General features: G+C 44.8%; 1 protein-coding gene across 1 annotated transcript; it reads left to right on the forward strand.

Annotated features, from left to right (window-relative positions):
• Window positions 1-1,984: 1,984 nt before the first annotated feature.
• On the forward strand, window positions 1,985-5,819 carry LOC137659146 (uncharacterized). The gene is made up of 4 exons (XM_068394214.1): window positions 1,985-3,362; window positions 4,188-4,453; window positions 4,601-5,185; window positions 5,802-5,819. The coding sequence occupies exons 1-4, from the start codon at window positions 1,985-1,987 to the stop codon at window positions 5,817-5,819; spliced, it is 2,247 nt and encodes a 748-aa protein (XP_068250315.1).
• The last annotated feature ends 12,789 nt before the right edge of the window (window positions 5,820-18,608 follow it).

Here is an 18,608-nt window from a genome sequence, read left to right on the forward strand (position 1 = left end):
TTCTTTAAATATTTTTTTTTTAGTTTATTGAAGAATTGTCACCATAGGAATTTCTCATTGTATATAATTTTTCCAGTGACCTTCGAATAAATAAATCCTTCAAAATGTCGACGAGTACTAAATAACCCACAAAGAAGAGCCGTCCATAGTCAAAATTTGTGTCGTTTTGTGGTACACCGTGGGTGGAAGTCTGAAGGAGCACGTGGTCCCTCTGGAAAGCTGAGAAAAATAACAAGTCGTCTGCCGACATCATGCAACAAGCTAAGTGGAGGAAAGAATAAAATAATAATAGGCGCAATTAGGTATTGTCTGATTATGTTTAAGATTGGTTGCTGTCAACACGAGTGATAGATTTCATTCACGGGACCCAGATTTCGAGGGTATTAAATGTTCGTAAGTTGTAATGTGTGATTATCTTATTAATATATGACATATTGACGAAATTCATCGAGGAAATTGTCCTGTAGTGTAATATTTTTTGAAGTGACAATTATCTTGTTTTTTTTATGACAGAGGAGTTGATGTTTAATTAAAAATAGGATGGAAATTTTGCATTTGAACTTGAGTACTTTATTTGTAAGACATTTTCAATTAGAAGGTGGGCAGGAACAGATGTGAGTAGTGCATTAAGACTTGGAGAAAGTCAGAATGTTGGGTTCTCAGGTCATTATTCATGAATTTGTTTTGATTTAACAACATCTGATCGTCGAGGGAAACCTTATGGAATTTTTATAATGTGGTCCCTTGGTTCTGTATTGGTTAGGGTATAATCGTGTATAGGTCCTCATAACTGGTTTTAGGTTAATGGTATCACAGGCTTGCTTTAATACATAAGTCTATTCTGTGTGTGGCATGAAAATATTTCTTGGAAGGTCCAATTTAGAACCCATTCAAATGAGAACTTAGCACGTAACATTACGGGTACCCAATTTAACTTTACTAATTTGTGGATTATCTATATGAAGAAACCCTTTCCAACGTCGGTTACGGGCGCTGTAATCCTGAGCCAATGGTCACTAGAGTTCTCAGTTTGACAGACGTTAGTTTGCTGCATGCTGCATGGTATTAGAACTTAGGTATAACAAGGAGGGGCTTAGCTATTTCAGGTAGGAGTTCTTTCAGGTAAAGGCTAGGATATGTCAAATAGAAGTTATTTCAGGTAGGAGTTCTTTAAGGTAAAGGCTGGGATATGTCAAATAGAAGTTATTTCAGGTAGGAGTTCTTTCAGGTAAAGGCTGGGATATGTCAAATAGAAGCTATTTTAGGTAGGAGTTCTTTCAGGTAAAGGCTAGGACATGTCAAATAGAAGTTATTTCAGGTAGGAGGCTGGGCTGTTTCTTTAGGCGTTATTTCAGGTTGAGGACTGGGACACGAGACATTGATACATTTAGGGATTGCTCTCTAGGCTTAGAGGATTTAGGCAGTCGCAACATAGGTACTGTTAGTGGTCTTCATTGAGTAGTGCAGGTTCTCGGCCACTCATTGGTTAGGTCAGCTACGATTCAACTCGGGAATTTTGTTAGCTCATAGGGAGCGCCGGAACGGGGCCTAGGAAAATGGAGACCCTAAAGGTTGCGCAATTGAGAGAGGAGTTGGAAGTTAGAGGCCTCCCAAAATTAGGGAACAAGTCTGAATTGTGTCAGCGTCTAAGTGAAGCCCTAGAGAAGGATGGCGTAGAGGTACAGGAGTTTTTGCAGGGACTTGAGGTTAGGCAGGATAGTGGAGTTAATCAGGGCCATAAGGTAGGCGAGTGCACTGAAGAACCCAGGGAAGAGGAAGGACATTTAAATTTGGGGGATAGCGCATCAGTCATTGGTACGCAATCTGTTGCTTCCGGGAGATCTCAGCGGTCGCGCGCGAGTTCTACTGGGAGCAGACGTGTATTATTAGCTGCTTCTAGAGCCAGGTTGGCAGCACAATTACGGGTGATGAAGGAAATAAAAGCCATAGAGCGAGAGGAAGCAGCATTAAATCTAAGAGGGAGATGGAGCTAAAGGCCATAGAGCGAGAGGAAGCAGCGCTAAAATCTAAGAGGGAGATGCTCGGTTTAGAGGCAGAGTTAGCTGGAGTGGAGGCAGAGGAGAAGGCTTTACAAGATCTGAAGGAGAAGGATAAAGAAATAACTCACATCCCTAGGATAAGGGAACACACAAACCCTGATGTAAGCGGGAGTGAGAGACCCATGCATTTGAATACGGAAGCGCCCGAGATTGGGTTATGTGGATGCTGTTGCTCGGGCGGGAAAGACCAAGGGGACTTGAGCAATAAGGAAGTCATGCAGGTGTTAATCTCTTGCAGCCTTAAAAGCTTGATGCCCAAGCAGGATATAGGTAAGTTTGATGGGGATTGTACAAAGTATTTTAAGTTCATTCGCTCATTTGATGAAGTCTTAAGTAGCCAGTTGACGAATGATAAGGAAAGGCTAAGGTATCTGGATTTATACACGACAGACATGCCAAATGATATTGTGGCATCTTGCCTCCACTTAGAAGCTTCAAAGGGCTATAAGCAGGCAAGGAAGTTGCTGGAGGAGCGATATGGCAACCTTGAACAGATAGCCACTGCGTTTGTGGATAAGATCATTAAATGGAAAGATATAAGGGAAAACAACGCGGAAGAGTATGACGAGTACTCGGTGGCACTCAAAACCTGCAGAAATGCAATTTCGTGCATCCCTTATGGCATCGCCGAATTACAAAATCCAAAAACAATGAGGTTGATCCTTAGCAAGTTCTCCTTTAGGGTGCAGACTCGATGGTGTAGAGTTGCTGATAAGATTATTGAGGAGAAAAAGAGGACTGTGTCGTTTGATGATTTGGTAAGTTTTATTGAAGGAGAGGCTAGGGTCTTGAAACATCCTCTATTTAGGTGCCACCTATTTCAGAGGGGCAGAAGGGAAGACACCCCTCGGGTAGGAGAAGGAAAAGCACCAAGCAAGGCTGAGTGTTTAACTAAGGCTAGGAAAGTTTCATGTAACAGAACTGCCCCGCTTTCATGTTGGTACTGTACAAGACTCCATATAGTGGATGAATGCCACCAAATATCTCAAATGGGACCTGAGGAAAAACTAGGAGCCATAAGGGAGTTGGAGCTCTGTTTTGGCTGTCTGAGAAGTGGTCATAGGTCTCAGTATTGCAGAAACAGGAAAAGTTGTAACATATGCAATGGAAATCACCCAACTCTATTGCATCGACACCAGGAAGTAGAAGTGGTCCAAGGAGTAGAAGTGGTCCAAGGAGTAGAAGTGGACCAAGAAGTAGAAGTGGTAGGATCTGAGCGCTCAAATAGAGCCATAGTGGCTCAGGAGGAAGGAACACATGATAAAATTGCTATGTTCAGGGCAGTTAGAGGAGGTAGCATTGGTACAGGGATGTCAGTTGTGCCAATAAGGATTAGGTCAAGGGAAGGAAGGGAGGTTTTCACAAAGGCTTTCTTGGACAATGGGAGTTCCACATGCTTTGTCTCGGAAGCTTTAATGCAGACCCTAGGCAGCACTGAGAGGCAGGACGTTAAGGTGAATGTTGAAACCATCAACGGAGTAGGGGAAGTTGCATGCAGCCTAGTCTCGGGATTGTCAGTATTGGACTATGAGGGCAAGACTTGCATTACACTCCCCCCGGTGTTGAGTGCCCCTCGCATACCAATTGATGAGTGTGATGTGGTCAGATCCGGAGATCTGGAACGCTGGCCACACTTGCGAGAGATTTACATCCCAGAGGTAGAAGCTGAGGTAGGTTTATTAATTGGGAACAATGTTCCTCACCTGCTTGAGCCAAGGGAAGTTATCAATTCAACACGCCTCCATGAACCACATGCCATATGAACATTATTGGGCTGGGTAGTATGTGGAGCAAAGGACAAAAGGTGTCAAGAGCATGTCAATAGGATCCAAGTGACAAGCAAGCGCCTCGAGTTAGACCGCATGCTGGTTGAGAGTTATAATCGCGAGTATGACGATGTTGCATCTAACAGAAGGGAAATGTCTGCAGAGGACAGGAAATGGCTAGAGATAACAGAGAAAGGGGTTAGAACTGTAGGAGGAAGTTACGAGGTGCCATTGCCTCTGCGTGGCAATCATGGGCCATTGCCAGAAACAAGGGACATCGCATTGCGCCGTATGCACAGCCTTCGTAAGAAGCTAGTGAAGGTTGGTAACTACGCTAAGCAGTATAGTGCCTTCATGACAGAGATGCAACAGAAAGGCTATGCTGAGCGAGTGACCGCAGCCAGCCCGGGAAATGTGTGGTACATTCCTCATTTTGGTGTGCAACATCCAGACAAGCCAGACAAGGTCCTTGTTGTATTTGACTGTGCAAGCAAGGTGGAGGGTACATCATTGAATGACCTACTATTGCAGGGACCTGATATGATGAACTCTTTGCTGGGCGTGTTAGTAAAGTTTAGGGGAGGTCTATTCGCCTATACAGGAGATATAAATACTATGTTCTATCAGGTACGGGTACCAGAGCATCAGCGGGATTACCTCAGGTTCTTTTGGTGGGAAAATAGTCTTGACGAGGAACCCAAAGAGTGGAGAATGGCAGTCCACCTGTTCGGGGCCTGCTCTTCTCCGAGCATTGCAAACTTCGTGCTGAAACAGACGGCAAGCGACTTTGGGAATGAATTTTCAGAGGAAGCACAGTACACAGTTGCCACCAATTTTTATGTAGATGACTGCTTGAGAGCCGAGGATTGCAAAGATGCACTGTTAGTCAATTTGTTAGAGGTTAAGGAGCTCTGCAAAAAAGGGGGATTTACATTGACAAAGTTCAGCAGCCCTTGTGTGGAGGTTAAGTCATCGATCCCGAGGAAGTGGTATAGTAGGAGCACCTCAGAGCTTATAGAGGGATCAGAGTCACATAAGACAAAGGCTTTGGGAGTACAGTGGGACTTGGCCACTGATGAATTGGGTGTCCGAGCAGAGCTAATATCAGTTCCAAGGACTAAGCGGGACCTGCTGTCAGCCATAGCCTCGATTTACAATCCACTCGGAATATTGGCGCCAGTTTTAATCGAGGGTAGGGTCATCATGCAGGACCTCTGCCGATTAAAGATAGCTTGGGACATGGAGTTGGACTCTGACACTACAGACCGCATCAAGGCGTGGGCAAAGAAGCTGAGCCAGACCAGTGGGACAAGTGTGCCCAGAAGCCTGAAGGTTATTCCATGGGAATCAGCCACCCTAGTACAGTTGCATTTGTTCTCAGATGCAAGCGTCATGGCTTTGGGAGTAGTGGCATACTTGCGGGTCTCGGATCCGTGGGAAAACGTATCTTGCAGATTCATCATGGGAAAGGCTAGGGTAGCACATTGAAGCATGTTTCAGTGCCCCGCCTAGAACTTAGTGCAGCAGTACTGGCCGTAAGACTAGAAAGCACTATTCTGACCATGATGGATATCAGGGTAGATGGGGTCTATTATTGGACCGACTCAACAACTGTCTTGCGATATATTAGGAATGATCAGGCCAGATACCAGACATTTGTGGCAAACCGTGTCTCTATGATAAGGGAGGGCAGTGATCAGAAAGAGTGGAGGTATGTTAACTCTGAGTGGAACCCAGCAGACGATGCAACACGTTCCAAGCAGTCCGAAAGGTGGAGAAAAGGGCCGGAGTTTCTGTTGAAGGAGGAGTGTTTCTGGCCAACTGAGCCAGCTCAAATGTCAGATGGTGTAGAAGGATTAGAAGTTAAGCGTTAGATAAGACCAACAGGAACTAGAGGCTACCAAATAATTAATTTCAGGATTGGGATGGACATCAGGCAAACAGGTATGTATAAAATCATCCATCACTATTCCAGGTGGATCAAGCTCCTTAGAGCTTTAGGTTGGTTGTTGCTATTTGCTAGGTACATTATTTATAAACACAGGCAGCTGCTCAGCCAGCTAGATATGCATTTGTCCACCAAAATTATTAGCTTGGCGGAGAAGGTGGTAGTGCAGGTAACACAGCGTGTTGATTACAAGTTAGAGATAGAGAGCCTTGAGAAGGGAGGAACTATTAGGGCCTCTAGCTCCCTAAGAAGGTTGAAACCAATCCTGAGAAATGGGCTTCTGTGCGTTGGAGGTAGGTTATCTTCGGCAAATATCTCTCCAAGCGAAAGGCATCCAATTATTTTGCCGTATAAGGGCCACTTGACAGACATGGTGATCCAGTATTATCATGAGCATTCTAACCATATGGGTGTAATGCATGTTTTGAGCCTGATGAGGGAGAAATTTTGGGTAATTAAGGGCCATACAGCAGTGCGACGCGTGCTGAGTAGATGTGTCAGGTGTCGCAGGGCACATGGAAAGGTTATCGAGCAGCTAATGGCCGATCTACCACCTGATCGTGTGGAGTCGGGGAAACCCCCATTTTATCGCACCGGGGTGGACCTTTTTGGACCATTTTTCGTAAAACGAGGCAGAGCACAGATGAAGCATTGGGGAGTTATATTCACTTGCTTGAACATGAGGGCCATACACTTGGAGGTGGCCTCAAATCTCACATCAGATTCATTCATTAGTGCCTTCAGGAGGTTTTTGGCTCGTCGTGGTCAGGTCAAGACAGTTAGATGCGACTGCGGCACTAATATTGTGGGATCGCGGAAAGTTCTCGACTCCAGTTATGAGTTCTTGGTAGGAAACAAGGTGCGCAATGAGTTGCTCGGGTGTGGGGTGGAATTTATTTTCAATCCTCCCGGCGCCTCACATTTTGGAGGAGCATGGGAGCGGTTGATAGGTACCGTGAGGAGGGTCTTAGATATAGTCTTGGGGACACAGCAATTGGATTATGAAGGGCTATGCACACTCTTTTGTGAAGTGGAGGCAACGGTTAAGAGTAGGCCCCTTACTGTCGTCACCTCAGACAGTAGAGACCCGGTTCCACTCACACCGAACAAGCTTTTAAACATGGGAGATTCGCCTGTAGGCTGCGACGTTGCAATAGGTGGCCACTCTAAGCAAAGATAAAAGCAGGTGCAGCATATGGCCGAGCAGCTTTGGGCCCGTTGGAAACGTGAATATCTGTTGGGGTTACAACAGCGCCAGAAATGGCTCAAAGAGCGACGAAACCTCAGGGTGGGAGACGTAGTCCTTATGGCCAAGGAGAATGAAGCACGCTGCCATTGGCCATTGGCTAGAGTAGTGCAGACCAAAGTAGGGAAAGATGGTTTGGTGAGGAGGGTGACTGTCAGGAGAGAGGGCAAGGAATACGACAGACCGCTGTCGAAGCTTGTTTTAATTTTAGAGGAGGAGACGGATCTAATGGGCGTTACAGAGCAATAAGGTGTTGAACCCCCTTGTGCTCAAGAGGTTTCAAAGGGGCGGGTGTAAACGCAGGGAAGTTTCACGCAGGGAAATTTCACTCAGGGAAATTTCACTCAGGGAAATCTCACTTTTCCCTGCGCAACTTTGAATGAATGTTCGTGGTAAAACCAAAATTTGTAATTAAATTTTGGTGACTAATAGAGGCGTACACGTTATCAAATAATAAGAAAATTAAAATGAGGAAGTTTCCGTCAGAAACAATAATTATGGGGGACACCTTTTATATGTTAGTAACAAGAGAAAACAAAAGAACCATCGGTCCATCTCCCTCCGCCCCTCTGTCAAGCGCTTGGGAAAGCTGCAGGTGGGTCTTTCAAACAGTACCAGGCGTTGGGAGTAGACGTGTTTGAGAGAATCCACATCGACGACTTTAAGATGGAATTATAATATAAGGTAAGCATCACAGTGTTCTGAGATTATAGACATAAAAGGGTTGTCAGGGTTGCTGTTTAAATAACAATAGCTAATTAGGGTTGCTAATATGATGAAATATAGACACATGAAATAAAGTGAGGGGTGTGCTTGTGTTAACGGTGGCATACCCTCGGTAGGGACTTGCCTGCAGCCCATGAGGGGATAGAGCTGGACGGTCTTTGCAGTGGACACAAACAAATTTGTAAGTAAAAGATGTTATCAAGAGGTATTTACAATTTAAGGAGGGAAAATAGAGCTCGTAAGGGATTAAGCTAGATAAAATATGCCACAGATCGAATAACTATTTAGTGGAATTTTCTCATGACTTAATGATGTCTATTAAAGCTTAGTGCATATTTCTTAAAGATTCGATATGTAGCAGAGCCAAGGGATTCGCCCACCTAGTATTACGAATTTTGTAATCAAGTTATTATACCAAAGGTCTTTATTGGAAATATTAATAAAAAAGACTATTATTACTCTCTACTAGAATTACGGGCTGACCCTTCCATATGACTTGGGCAGACCCATCTGTAACACGTTTGCAAATAAACATTTTAATCTTAAGTAACAAATACATCATCATCATTATTATTATTATTATTATTATTATTATTAGCTAAACCACAAGCCTAGTTGGAAAAGCAGGATTCTATAAGCTTTGTCTCTTACTTTGTCCTCCAAGAAATGTACAGCGTATAACACACTTATGCGTTTGTGCATATCTATTATGTGTAACCTGGTTTTGGGATACGAATGCGTTTTTTTATAATTTCGACTTCATAATATTATTTTGTTTTTATCCACTTTCAATATTCATGAATGTATCGATTTTATTCTAGAAATTAATTTATAAACTTACCTTTCTATTATCCAATTTCATTAGTTGTAGACATTAATGGAATAAATTATAGTTTAAAGAAAATTCCTGAAAATTGGCTCTAATCCCACCAGCAAATAGGAAAAGCGCATCCAAAGCCTCTTGGCAGATAACGAAGCTTTCAGCCAATAAGAGACGGCAAAAGAAAAGTAAGGCAAAGTTGAGATCTCTGATTGGGCAAATCACCGATTCCTCCTACTTCGAAAAACTCACTCGTGGTTCAGGAGGTGAAGACGAACGGTGGTCAAGGTGAGCTTGTCGTAAAAAAATACGATGTATTTATTATTTTTCTATATTAAGGCGATTTTTTTTTTCAACAGCAGAGGTTCGATTATAGTTTAAAAAATCAATTCAAGAGAATTAACTGATAATATATGAATAATCATTTTCAACAAAGACTGATAGCTGGTGATGTTTCGAAAGATTTAGTCGGCCATTGAAGCATTTTTCCTTTTACATTTTTTTTTAATATTCCGAGCTGCCGGAGACAATGGGGTTCATATTATTCACTGTAGGATCGTGAAACAAAATTGCAGTGTCAATACCTATAATAAGCAGTTGGCAATTAAGAGAAAGGGCTCAACATGGCACTTTTAAAGTACAGTAGATAAGCACCAAGGAATTGTCCGGGCATATGGGACAAAATTTCAAATGTATTTTTAAATGTATTTTTGACGTTTATGTAATAAAGATAACGTTCAAAATAGTGTAAACCAAATGACATATCTATTTAGCAATAATATATACATATTTTCCCTAATTTCTCGTTCGAGTAGGTTTCGCAAATCTTATTAAATGGACTGTATATTTATACATACACAGTATTAATACTAACATGTTAAACACGCTCTTTAGAATCTATACAACTACTTTTTATAGAAATTGTATGAAAGGTTTGCAAATGCTCCAGCCGTCTCCGTTAACAATTCCGTTGGTCTTATTTCGTTATTTCGTTACCTTTAATGTATGTCGAAATATTTCGCATTTATCAAATCTTGAATTTCAATAGCTCTATTACTAACAGATTGCGTAGCGACTCCAAGTTCATTACTTTCGCAGGACTTGTCAATTTTAGTCACATTTGACTAATTTGTCATGAATTTTTTTAACGTGATCTTTATCCAGTCCATAAACTAATTGAAAACACCTTTTTTTCTCGAAAATACAATAATAAATCAACTCTGATCAAATTCATTTGAATGAAATAATTCCATAAGTTAGATTATTCAAAATGCAGTTGACAGACAACGGCAATCACCAGTTGTGGCATGATTAGATATTACAAGAAGAGCTATTGGTTCTTCGTCTGTTTTTTGAACTGCCAAGCTAAGATGGTTGTTACCCGCAGTTTTGCTCAAGGTGGGAAGACGGAGAAACACGCCTTCAGTGTTACCCAAATGTAAAGGTCATTGTCAACTTACTTAGACATTATTTTATTTGATATAGTCGTAATGACGATAAATAGTTCGAAATGCAAATTACATCCTTTTTTTTTAGTAAAACCGGTTATAAGTAATTATGTTGTCAATTACAATTATCTCTTCGTTAATGATCTGCAAGGTCGGAGATGTGATTAAAACTATTTTTGCTTCAGTTGGAATTGAGGGTCAAGTTTTGATGTCTAGAGAATACTTCTGTTTCACCAAGTGATAATTCAATTGCGTATCGCCTCCATGAGGGAACTGGGAGCCGAAAAAAAAGTCGGCTTTATTATTGTAACATATTAAGAATTGGATGTGTGTGCATATAGTTCCCACTCTAATCAAGTGTGATACGGAGAGGGAAAGGAAAGTTGCTTTTAAATTTCTAGATATATTTGTGAAAAGTTAGCTCTGAAATATATGAATAGAAACATACGAATAACTAGAGGGGCACTCAGTAGAGTGTAGACCTCCGCCGTGTCAGCTATTTTTCGACATTTTGCTTCACCACCTTTGATCTTAACATAATTTTTTTTTTTATACTTTTTAATTTTTTAGTTCAAGACAGATTGTACAGATAGTTACAATTTTTTATGCTACATAACTAATATTAAGGTTGCATACATCTTAACTCACAGTTAATTCCATATTTGATATATCTTCTGTTTAATTCCAAAAGTTTATTATATCGTTCTCCATTAATCATCCTTCGCTGCTCCAAAATATATCTTCGTATAAAAATGTTTGACATAATTTTGTCTCTGATATTTACATCTTTCATGTCACAAATATGGTCTCTGATCATCGACAATGTTACTATGTAAATACTGAACATAATGTTACAAATTTTATTTTCTGTTCTACTTAACTTAGGAAATACAAAGAAAATAAGTTCAATATTTCTACTAAATTTTGTATCAAACAGATAGCTCATTAATTCCATTACCCATATTAGCACTTTTCCTTTTTATCATTGGTGTGGATTTTCTTAGTCGAATATGATCCACGTTTGAAGTCTATGTGATAATGATGTCCGAACTTATGGCTGATTATGTGAATTGGAAATTTTGCTGGTTCTCTCTCTCTCTCTCTCTCTCTCTCTCTCTCTCTCTCTCTCTCTCTCTCTCTCTCTCTCTCTCTCTCTCTCTCTCTCTCAAGTTTATATCTGATTTTCGTATCTTTTTCTAATAAATTCAGCCTTTGCCGACACATGTCTCTGTAAGAATTGTCTCAAGCGTCGTGTTATGCTAATCACCTCCCTGTCTCTCTCCTTCAGGTTTGTGAGGTTTTGGGTTTCTTGGTGTTAGGGGTAGATGTTGGAATGTTTGATAAAGAATGTATACTATAAACTGATCTTGTAGATCCTGTGGAGAGCAGAGTTCCCCAAAGTCTATATAAAAGGGGTTCCCTTGCGTGATAGGACCAGGAAAACACCCTTAAAGTAAAAGATTGGGTTAAGAATTTCATTGCAATAACGTGTGCCGGAATTATTCAAATGTATAGGAATAATTATCAATAGAATATTTAGACAGATTTGTAAAAATTTTGCTCTGAAATATTTGAACTGAATATACGAAGAAAGTGTACGGAAAATTTCTAATTTTAGTGGGTCTTATTTTGTTTGGCTGAATGCGCTGGCAAAGCTATATCTCTCTCGAACTAAGTTGGAGTATCCAGATTTGAACTAGAGGACCACACAGTGGAGACCATGCATTCTCCACGCCAATCAGTCTTATTTTGTTATTAAAACTCCACTGCGTGTTTTTATTTCGATATATTATCTTCAATATCTAACGAATTTTTCCTTGGGCCATACCCCATATATCCACCAAGTCTTATTGAAATTGGTCTGGTAGTTTTTGCTTAATGTTGTTTACAAACCAAAATTAAACTAACAAAATGTTTGCCATCTACCTGACTGCGATTATTTTCAAAGTACTGATGCATAATTGTACTTTGATGTACTTATCCAAAATGATACAGGTTCATCCATGGGTCCTACCCAACATGACTTCCAAGTTTGGTCAAAATCGGTACAGTATTTTTTGTGTAAATTTATTCACAAATAAAACATGAACTAAAACAATATATGCCATTTACTTGATATTGCAATTATTTTCAAAGTACTGGTGCGCACTTGTCCTTCGATGTACTTTATCCAAAATGATACATGGTTTATCCTTGGGTCATACCCAACATGACTACCAAGTTTGGTCAAAATCCATACAGTAGTTTTTGTGAAAATTTGCTCACAAATAAAGAGACAGCGGTGAATACATAACCTTTGCAAAATCTTCGGTTTGTTCCGTAACTGAAATACAAACCACGCTATTTAATATGGGTATTACTTTCGGCGTAGCTGAAATGACGAGCCATTAGAATTTTAACGAGGGTTTACTACCCCCATCGCTAGTTAGCGGGGGGGGGGGGGGTTAGGGAGGGGTAGCTTGCTACCTCCCCCCTCCCCGCCCCTCTCACACACCTGTGTGCTGAGCTCTCTTTACTATCGGCTGGGGTGGGAGACGGACGTGTCCGCTCTCTCCCTTGCCTCTTTGACAGCCATTAATGCTTTTTGTCTTTTTACTTACTTTTTCTTATACTTGTAAATATATATAAACATTTATGTAGTAAGTTTTCTTTTCAGTGTTTGTGCTGTGTGTGTGATGTACAACAACGACACCTGCGTAGTGCAAGGCCACCACGGTTACATGTCATGGGGTACGGCCTCTCCCTCTTGGTCCTTCGGTCGTTCCTTCGCCTTTTCCATTAACTTGGGCGCCGTGGGGAATCGTCTTTGCTGGACTTTCTTCATTAATCTTTTATCTTCGCTGTTCCTCCTTTCCTATGGGGAACTGGGATTCTCAGCGTAGGGAAGGTGGGAGTTTAGATTGACTACGGTCTCTCTCTCTACTCGAGGTCGTTCACCCCTTAATACTACTACATACTATTACGGAAGCTCCTTTCACGTTGCGGGTTAGGTTGCTATTCTGTTTATTTGTCTCAATTGTTTTTAATGAAATCTAATTGTTTTTAAACTTTTCAGCTTTTCTGTGGGGAACACTTCCTTCGGGGGTCCGTGGTTCTTACTATTAGTGAACATTCTTAGATGACTTAGATAATTATAGTTCTGTTATAATTCTGTTTTTATTACAATTACTCCGCCCTCCCCCTTCTCCCGTGAATGTCAGTGGGGGAGGAGGGCGCATACTTAATTTTTAATTCTCATTTCTTGCTATTCCCTCGGGGTTACTCTTCGGAGTTCCTCCCTTGGGAATCTCTGTTGAATATTTATTTAATTTTATTTTCCAAGTTAACTATGCAGTTTTTCTTCGTTTGACTAAAGAGTGCCAACGAAGCAGAGCTGTCCTATTTGTGCCTGGGGAGTCTGCTGTCGCTGCCGTCCCTCAAAGGACATCGTCATGGGCGTTATCTCTTCTCTTAGAAGTTCTCCCGTGACAACATGCCAGCACTTCAGATCATCTTAGAAGGCTAAAGGAGGTTCGCATCTAGGGGTTGAATAACTTCCCTTCCGAGGGAGGTTCCCTTCCCGGGTGTGAGATCTTCTCTCTGCAGAGGGAGAACTTCCCATACCTTAATAATTCATCGCCGTTGACTACTTACTGCTCTTCGGCCAGACTTTTCTACCCCCTTGCTGGGTTTCTCTTCCTTCAGGGGTGGAGCACAGTCTTGGCAAGTCTCTTCTACGAAGTGTTCACCTCTCTCGTTCGCGAGAGAGGCCACTCATAGAGACTCCTCTTTGGAGGATTGTTCCTGATTAGATCAGCTTGCTGATCCGGACCTCTCCACAGATTTGTTCGCCATCTCCTAGACCTGCTGACCTGCCGTCTCCTTTCCTGACTGCTGATGCGCTGTGGACACCAACTCATCCTGTTGTTAAACAGGCATTGATCCCTTCTGGGAAAAAAGGTCGTATGGGCAATTACTGCACATACTTCCCTTAAGCGCCAGGTTTCCCCTTCGCCAACGTTCACCTGCGCATCAGCGCACATCGTTAGAGTTTCCTGAGATTGCACACAGGCGCGCTCCAGTGCTTCAGCCTGCAATGTCTCCAAGTCTCATAGAGACCCCGCCACGGAGGATCAAGCAGAACTTCCAGTGTTGATCGTCCTGCCAGCTGACCTACCGATCTTCCAGCTCAACCTTGCGCTACAACGAAGGACTTTGGCCCTGGACTCTAAAGTAGACCTGCCTACAGTCCTCATAGGGGAAGCCCGCCCTTTTTAAGGACACATCCCGGTTCCTGATCGTCCTGTCAGCTGACCCTTCAACCTAGCGCGCGCTCGCCGATGATCTTCTTACGCGTGCAAGCGCCAACAATCTTCGTACGCGCGCTAGCGCCCACGATCTTCTTAAGCGCGCAAGCGCTGACGATCTTCCTACACGCATAAGCGCCAACGATCATCCGCGCGTTGGAACCAATGTTTTCCCCCGCACGCTCACCGATCTTCTAATGCGAGCAAGCGCCGACGATCTTCTTACGCGCGCAAGCGCCGATGATCTTTTTACACACGCAAGCGCCGACGATCTTCTTTCGCGCGCAAGCGCCGACGATCTTCTTACGCGCGCAAGCGCCGACGATCTTCTTACGCGCGCAAGCGCCGGTGATCTTCTTACGCGCGCAAGCGCCGACGATCTTTTTCGCGCTCGGGTACCGATGGTCTCCCGCGCGCGCGTCAACAAACTCCTATGCGCTGCAGCACGCTCCAACATTCTGGTCCACACAGGGTCTTTATTCTGATCCTGCACATCAATCTGATTTCTGCGCGAGCCCAGCGTATTCCCGCGCTGCCACACGCCCGCATCAGAGATTCGACAGTCTCTCGCGCGCGACCCCCGGGTATTCCCCATCGCACGAGCGTCAGCGCGCTCCCTAGCGCAATCACCAATACCCTACCCCGCGCGAGGCTGCCAGACATCGCGCGGTAAGAGGCCTTTCATAGAGACTCCTCTTTGGAGGATTGTTCCTGATTAGATCAGCTTGCTGATCCAGACCTCTCCGCAGATTTGTTCGCCATCTCCTAGACCTGCTGACCTGCCGTCTCCTTTCCTGACTGCTGATGCGCTGTGGACACCAACGCATCCTGTTGTTAAATAGGCATCGATCCCTTCTGGGAAAAAAGGTTGTATGGGCAAATACTGCACAAACTTTCCTTAATCGCCAGGTTTCCCCTGCGCGCCAACGTTCACCTGCGCATCAGCGCACATCGTTGGAGTTTCCTGAGATTGCACACAGGCGCTCTCCAGTGCTTCAGCCTGCAATGTCTCCAAGTCTCATAGAGACCCCGCCACGGAGGATCAAGCAGAACTTCCAGTGTTGATCGTCCTGCCAGCTGACCTACCGATCTTCCAGCTCAACCTTGCGCTACAACGAAGGACTTCGGCCCTGGAATCTAAAGCAAACCTGCCTACAGTCCTCATCAGGGATGCCCGCCCTTTTTAAGGACACATCCCAGTTCCTGATCATCCTGTCAGCTAACCCTTCAACCTATAGCGCGCTCGCCGACGATCTTCTTACACGCGCAAGCGCCAACGATCTTCGTACGCGCGCTAGCGCCGACAATCTTCTTTCGCGCGCAAGGGCTGATGATCTTTCTACACGCGTAAGTGCCGACGATCATTCGCGCGCAAGCGCTGATGATCTTTCTACACGCGTAAGCGTCGACGATCATTCGCGCGCGGGTACCAATGGTATCCCGCACGCGCTCGACAATCTTCTAATGCGCGCAAGCGCCGACGATCTTCAAGCGCCCATGATCTTTTTACGCACGCAAGCGCCGACGATCTTCTTTCACGCGCAAGCGCCGACGATCTTCTTACGCGCGCAAGCGCCGACCATCTTTTTCGCGCGCGGGTACCGATGGTCTCCCACGCGTGCGCCAACAAACTCCTACGCGCTGCAGCAAGCTCCAACATTCTGGTCCACACACGCTCTTTATTTTAATCCTGCACATCAATCTGTTTCCTGTGCGAGCCCAGGGTATTCCCCACGCGCCCGCATCAGCACTTTGACAGTCTCTCACGAGCGACCCCCGGGTATTCCCCATCGCGTGAGCGCCAGCGCGCTCCCTAGCGCAATCATCAATACCCTCCCCCGCGCGAGGCAGCCGGACATTGCGCAGTAAGAGGCCACTCATAGAGACTCCTCTTTGGAGGATTGTTCCCGATTAGATCAGCTTTCTGATCCGGACCTCTCCGCATATTTGTTCGCTATCTCCAAGACCTGCTGACCTGCCGTCTCCTTTCCTGACTGCTGATGTGCTGTGGACACCAACGCATCCTCTTGTTAAACAGGCATTGCCACATTTCCCCCCCCCCTCCCCAAGCACAGAACAGCGCGCTTGCCGGTGGGGGGGGGGAAGATTCCAGAAAGGCCCAGGGATAGGCTTTCCTTAATTTTTTTGCAGGCAACTTCCCCTTCAAAGGGAGTGTCTGGCAGCGCAGCCGTCAGCCGGCAGCATGGTTTGGGACTTTAATTAGCACAGGCTTTTAAGCTGTTCCCTCCGAGTTGAGCCAAAAATCCTTGGCTGCATCCACTCCCCCGATGAGGAAAAGAGGAGTTTCGGACGAGGTAACTTCTCCAAGGACGTAGCTGTCTCCTCGTAAGTCTTCGAGACAGGCACTCTCCCCCCTCAGACTTTTCTCCCTCACCTTCGGACGAAGTTTTCCCACCCTCAGGAGAGTCACGGAAGGTGAGACGTTCCCCAATCACACCATTGATGGAAACCCGACCTCGCGCGGTAAAGTCTTTTCGAATAAGGGTGGAGAAGAGCCTGCCTCCGTCGTGGTTGGAGTCCTGCATCCCCCCGGGAGGGAGTCAAAGGACTCCAAGACAGTAACGGGAATCCCCTGGCACCAAAATCTACAGGCTCAGACATTCTTTCGTTATGGGAACGAACCTGTTTGAGCCCAAGGACGTGAAGCAGGCGGCTGAGTGGTGTAGGAAGTCACCAAGACTCCCTCCTATATGGAGCTTTGACATTCAAGCCCTATAAACCTCCAGCACCTCAGCAACCACGTCCCACCAAAACAACGGCAGCTAAGACAGTGGGGTCTAAGCCCTTTCCGGTCAAGGACAAGAAAGGCAAGTAGTCCGCCAGGGGAGGGAAAAATTCTAGAAGGAGGAGCCGAGGCCGCAAACGCTAGGGTTGCCAGTTCCCCTGCATGTCCGCCAGTGGCGGGATACCTACAAGGTTGCGCAGACAGGTTGCGGCAACTCAGGGCCGTTTCCTGGACGATTTCCGTAATCAGTCAGGGATATCGAGTCTTGTTCACAACACCTCTACCTCCCCTGAGGACGAATCCAGTGACATTTAGCACCCTTGCCATGGGATCAGCAAGGGGGCGAACTCTGTGGGCAGAGGCCCAGATTAAAGCAAACTTCGGTCAGCATGGAGACCGCAGACACAGTCAGTCTTGCAGTAAACTGCAAGACTTCTTGTGTATACTGGACCTGAAGGACGCGTACTTCCAGTCCATCCGTCTTTAAGGAAGTACTTAGGATTCAGCATAGACAACAAGGAGTACCAGTTCAAGATGCTGTGTTTCGGTCTCTCCACAGCACCACAGGGTTTCAACAGAGTGTTTACCCTAATATCATTGTGGGCACTCAGGATCGGCTTCCGTCTACTCCATTACTTGGATGACTGCCTGATCCTAGCAGACTCGGAGCCATTCCCTCTTTAACACCGAGACAAACTTCTAGGACTTTGCCAGGACCTAAGGGTCATGGTAAGTCTCGAGAAGTCCGCTCTGCTGCCCAATCAAAGACTGGTTCTCCATAAGGCCTTTCCATCAGACGACAGGATAGCAAGGCTGAGAAGAGTCACAAGCCCTTTCCTCAGACGAGAAGAGCTTCCAACCCAATCGTGGTTACGTCTCCTCGGTCATCTTTCACCCTTGGCTTGTCTAGTTCTCAATGGTCACCCCAGGATGAGGTTTCTCCAGGGCCGACTCAGGTCCTAGTGCAATCAAGACTGCGATTCCCCGGACATCATGATCCCTATAGATCCTGCGGAACAGACGAACCGTCAGTGGTGGGTGACAGGCGAGAACCTACGAAGAAGAATGGATGCTGTTTTTGGACACCACAAAAGAAGGGGGGGGGGTGGGCACGTTCTGTACCACAGTACCTCAGGCCTGTGGTCAGAATCGGAGAAGTGCCTCCATATGAATCTGCTAGAGATGAAGGCCGTCTTCCTGGCCCTTGAACAGTTCCAACAAAGACCTGGCAGATCATTCTGTGGTGTGATGAGCTACAACACCACAGTAGTAGCTTACATCAACAAGCAAGGAGGTACCTTTTCAAAGCAGCTATCCCATCTCTCAGTAGAGATACTGAGATAGACAGAAGTCCACTCAATTCCTCTATCGGCTCGCTTCATTCCAGACAAAGGGAATGTGCTCGCTGACAGTCGGAGCAGAGCGTCTCAGATAATGAGTACCGAGTGGTCCTTGGATCATTCAGTAGCCAACAAAGTCCTGACTTTGTGGGGTTACCCGACTGTGGATCGGTTTGCTACAGCGCTGAACTTCAAGCTACCGCTGTATTGCCCCCAGTCCCA

The sequence above is a fragment of the Palaemon carinicauda genome, chromosome 19 (assembly GCF_036898095.1).
Source record: "Palaemon carinicauda isolate YSFRI2023 chromosome 19, ASM3689809v2, whole genome shotgun sequence".
NCBI classification, from domain to species: Eukaryota; Metazoa; Arthropoda; class Malacostraca; order Decapoda; family Palaemonidae; genus Palaemon; species Palaemon carinicauda.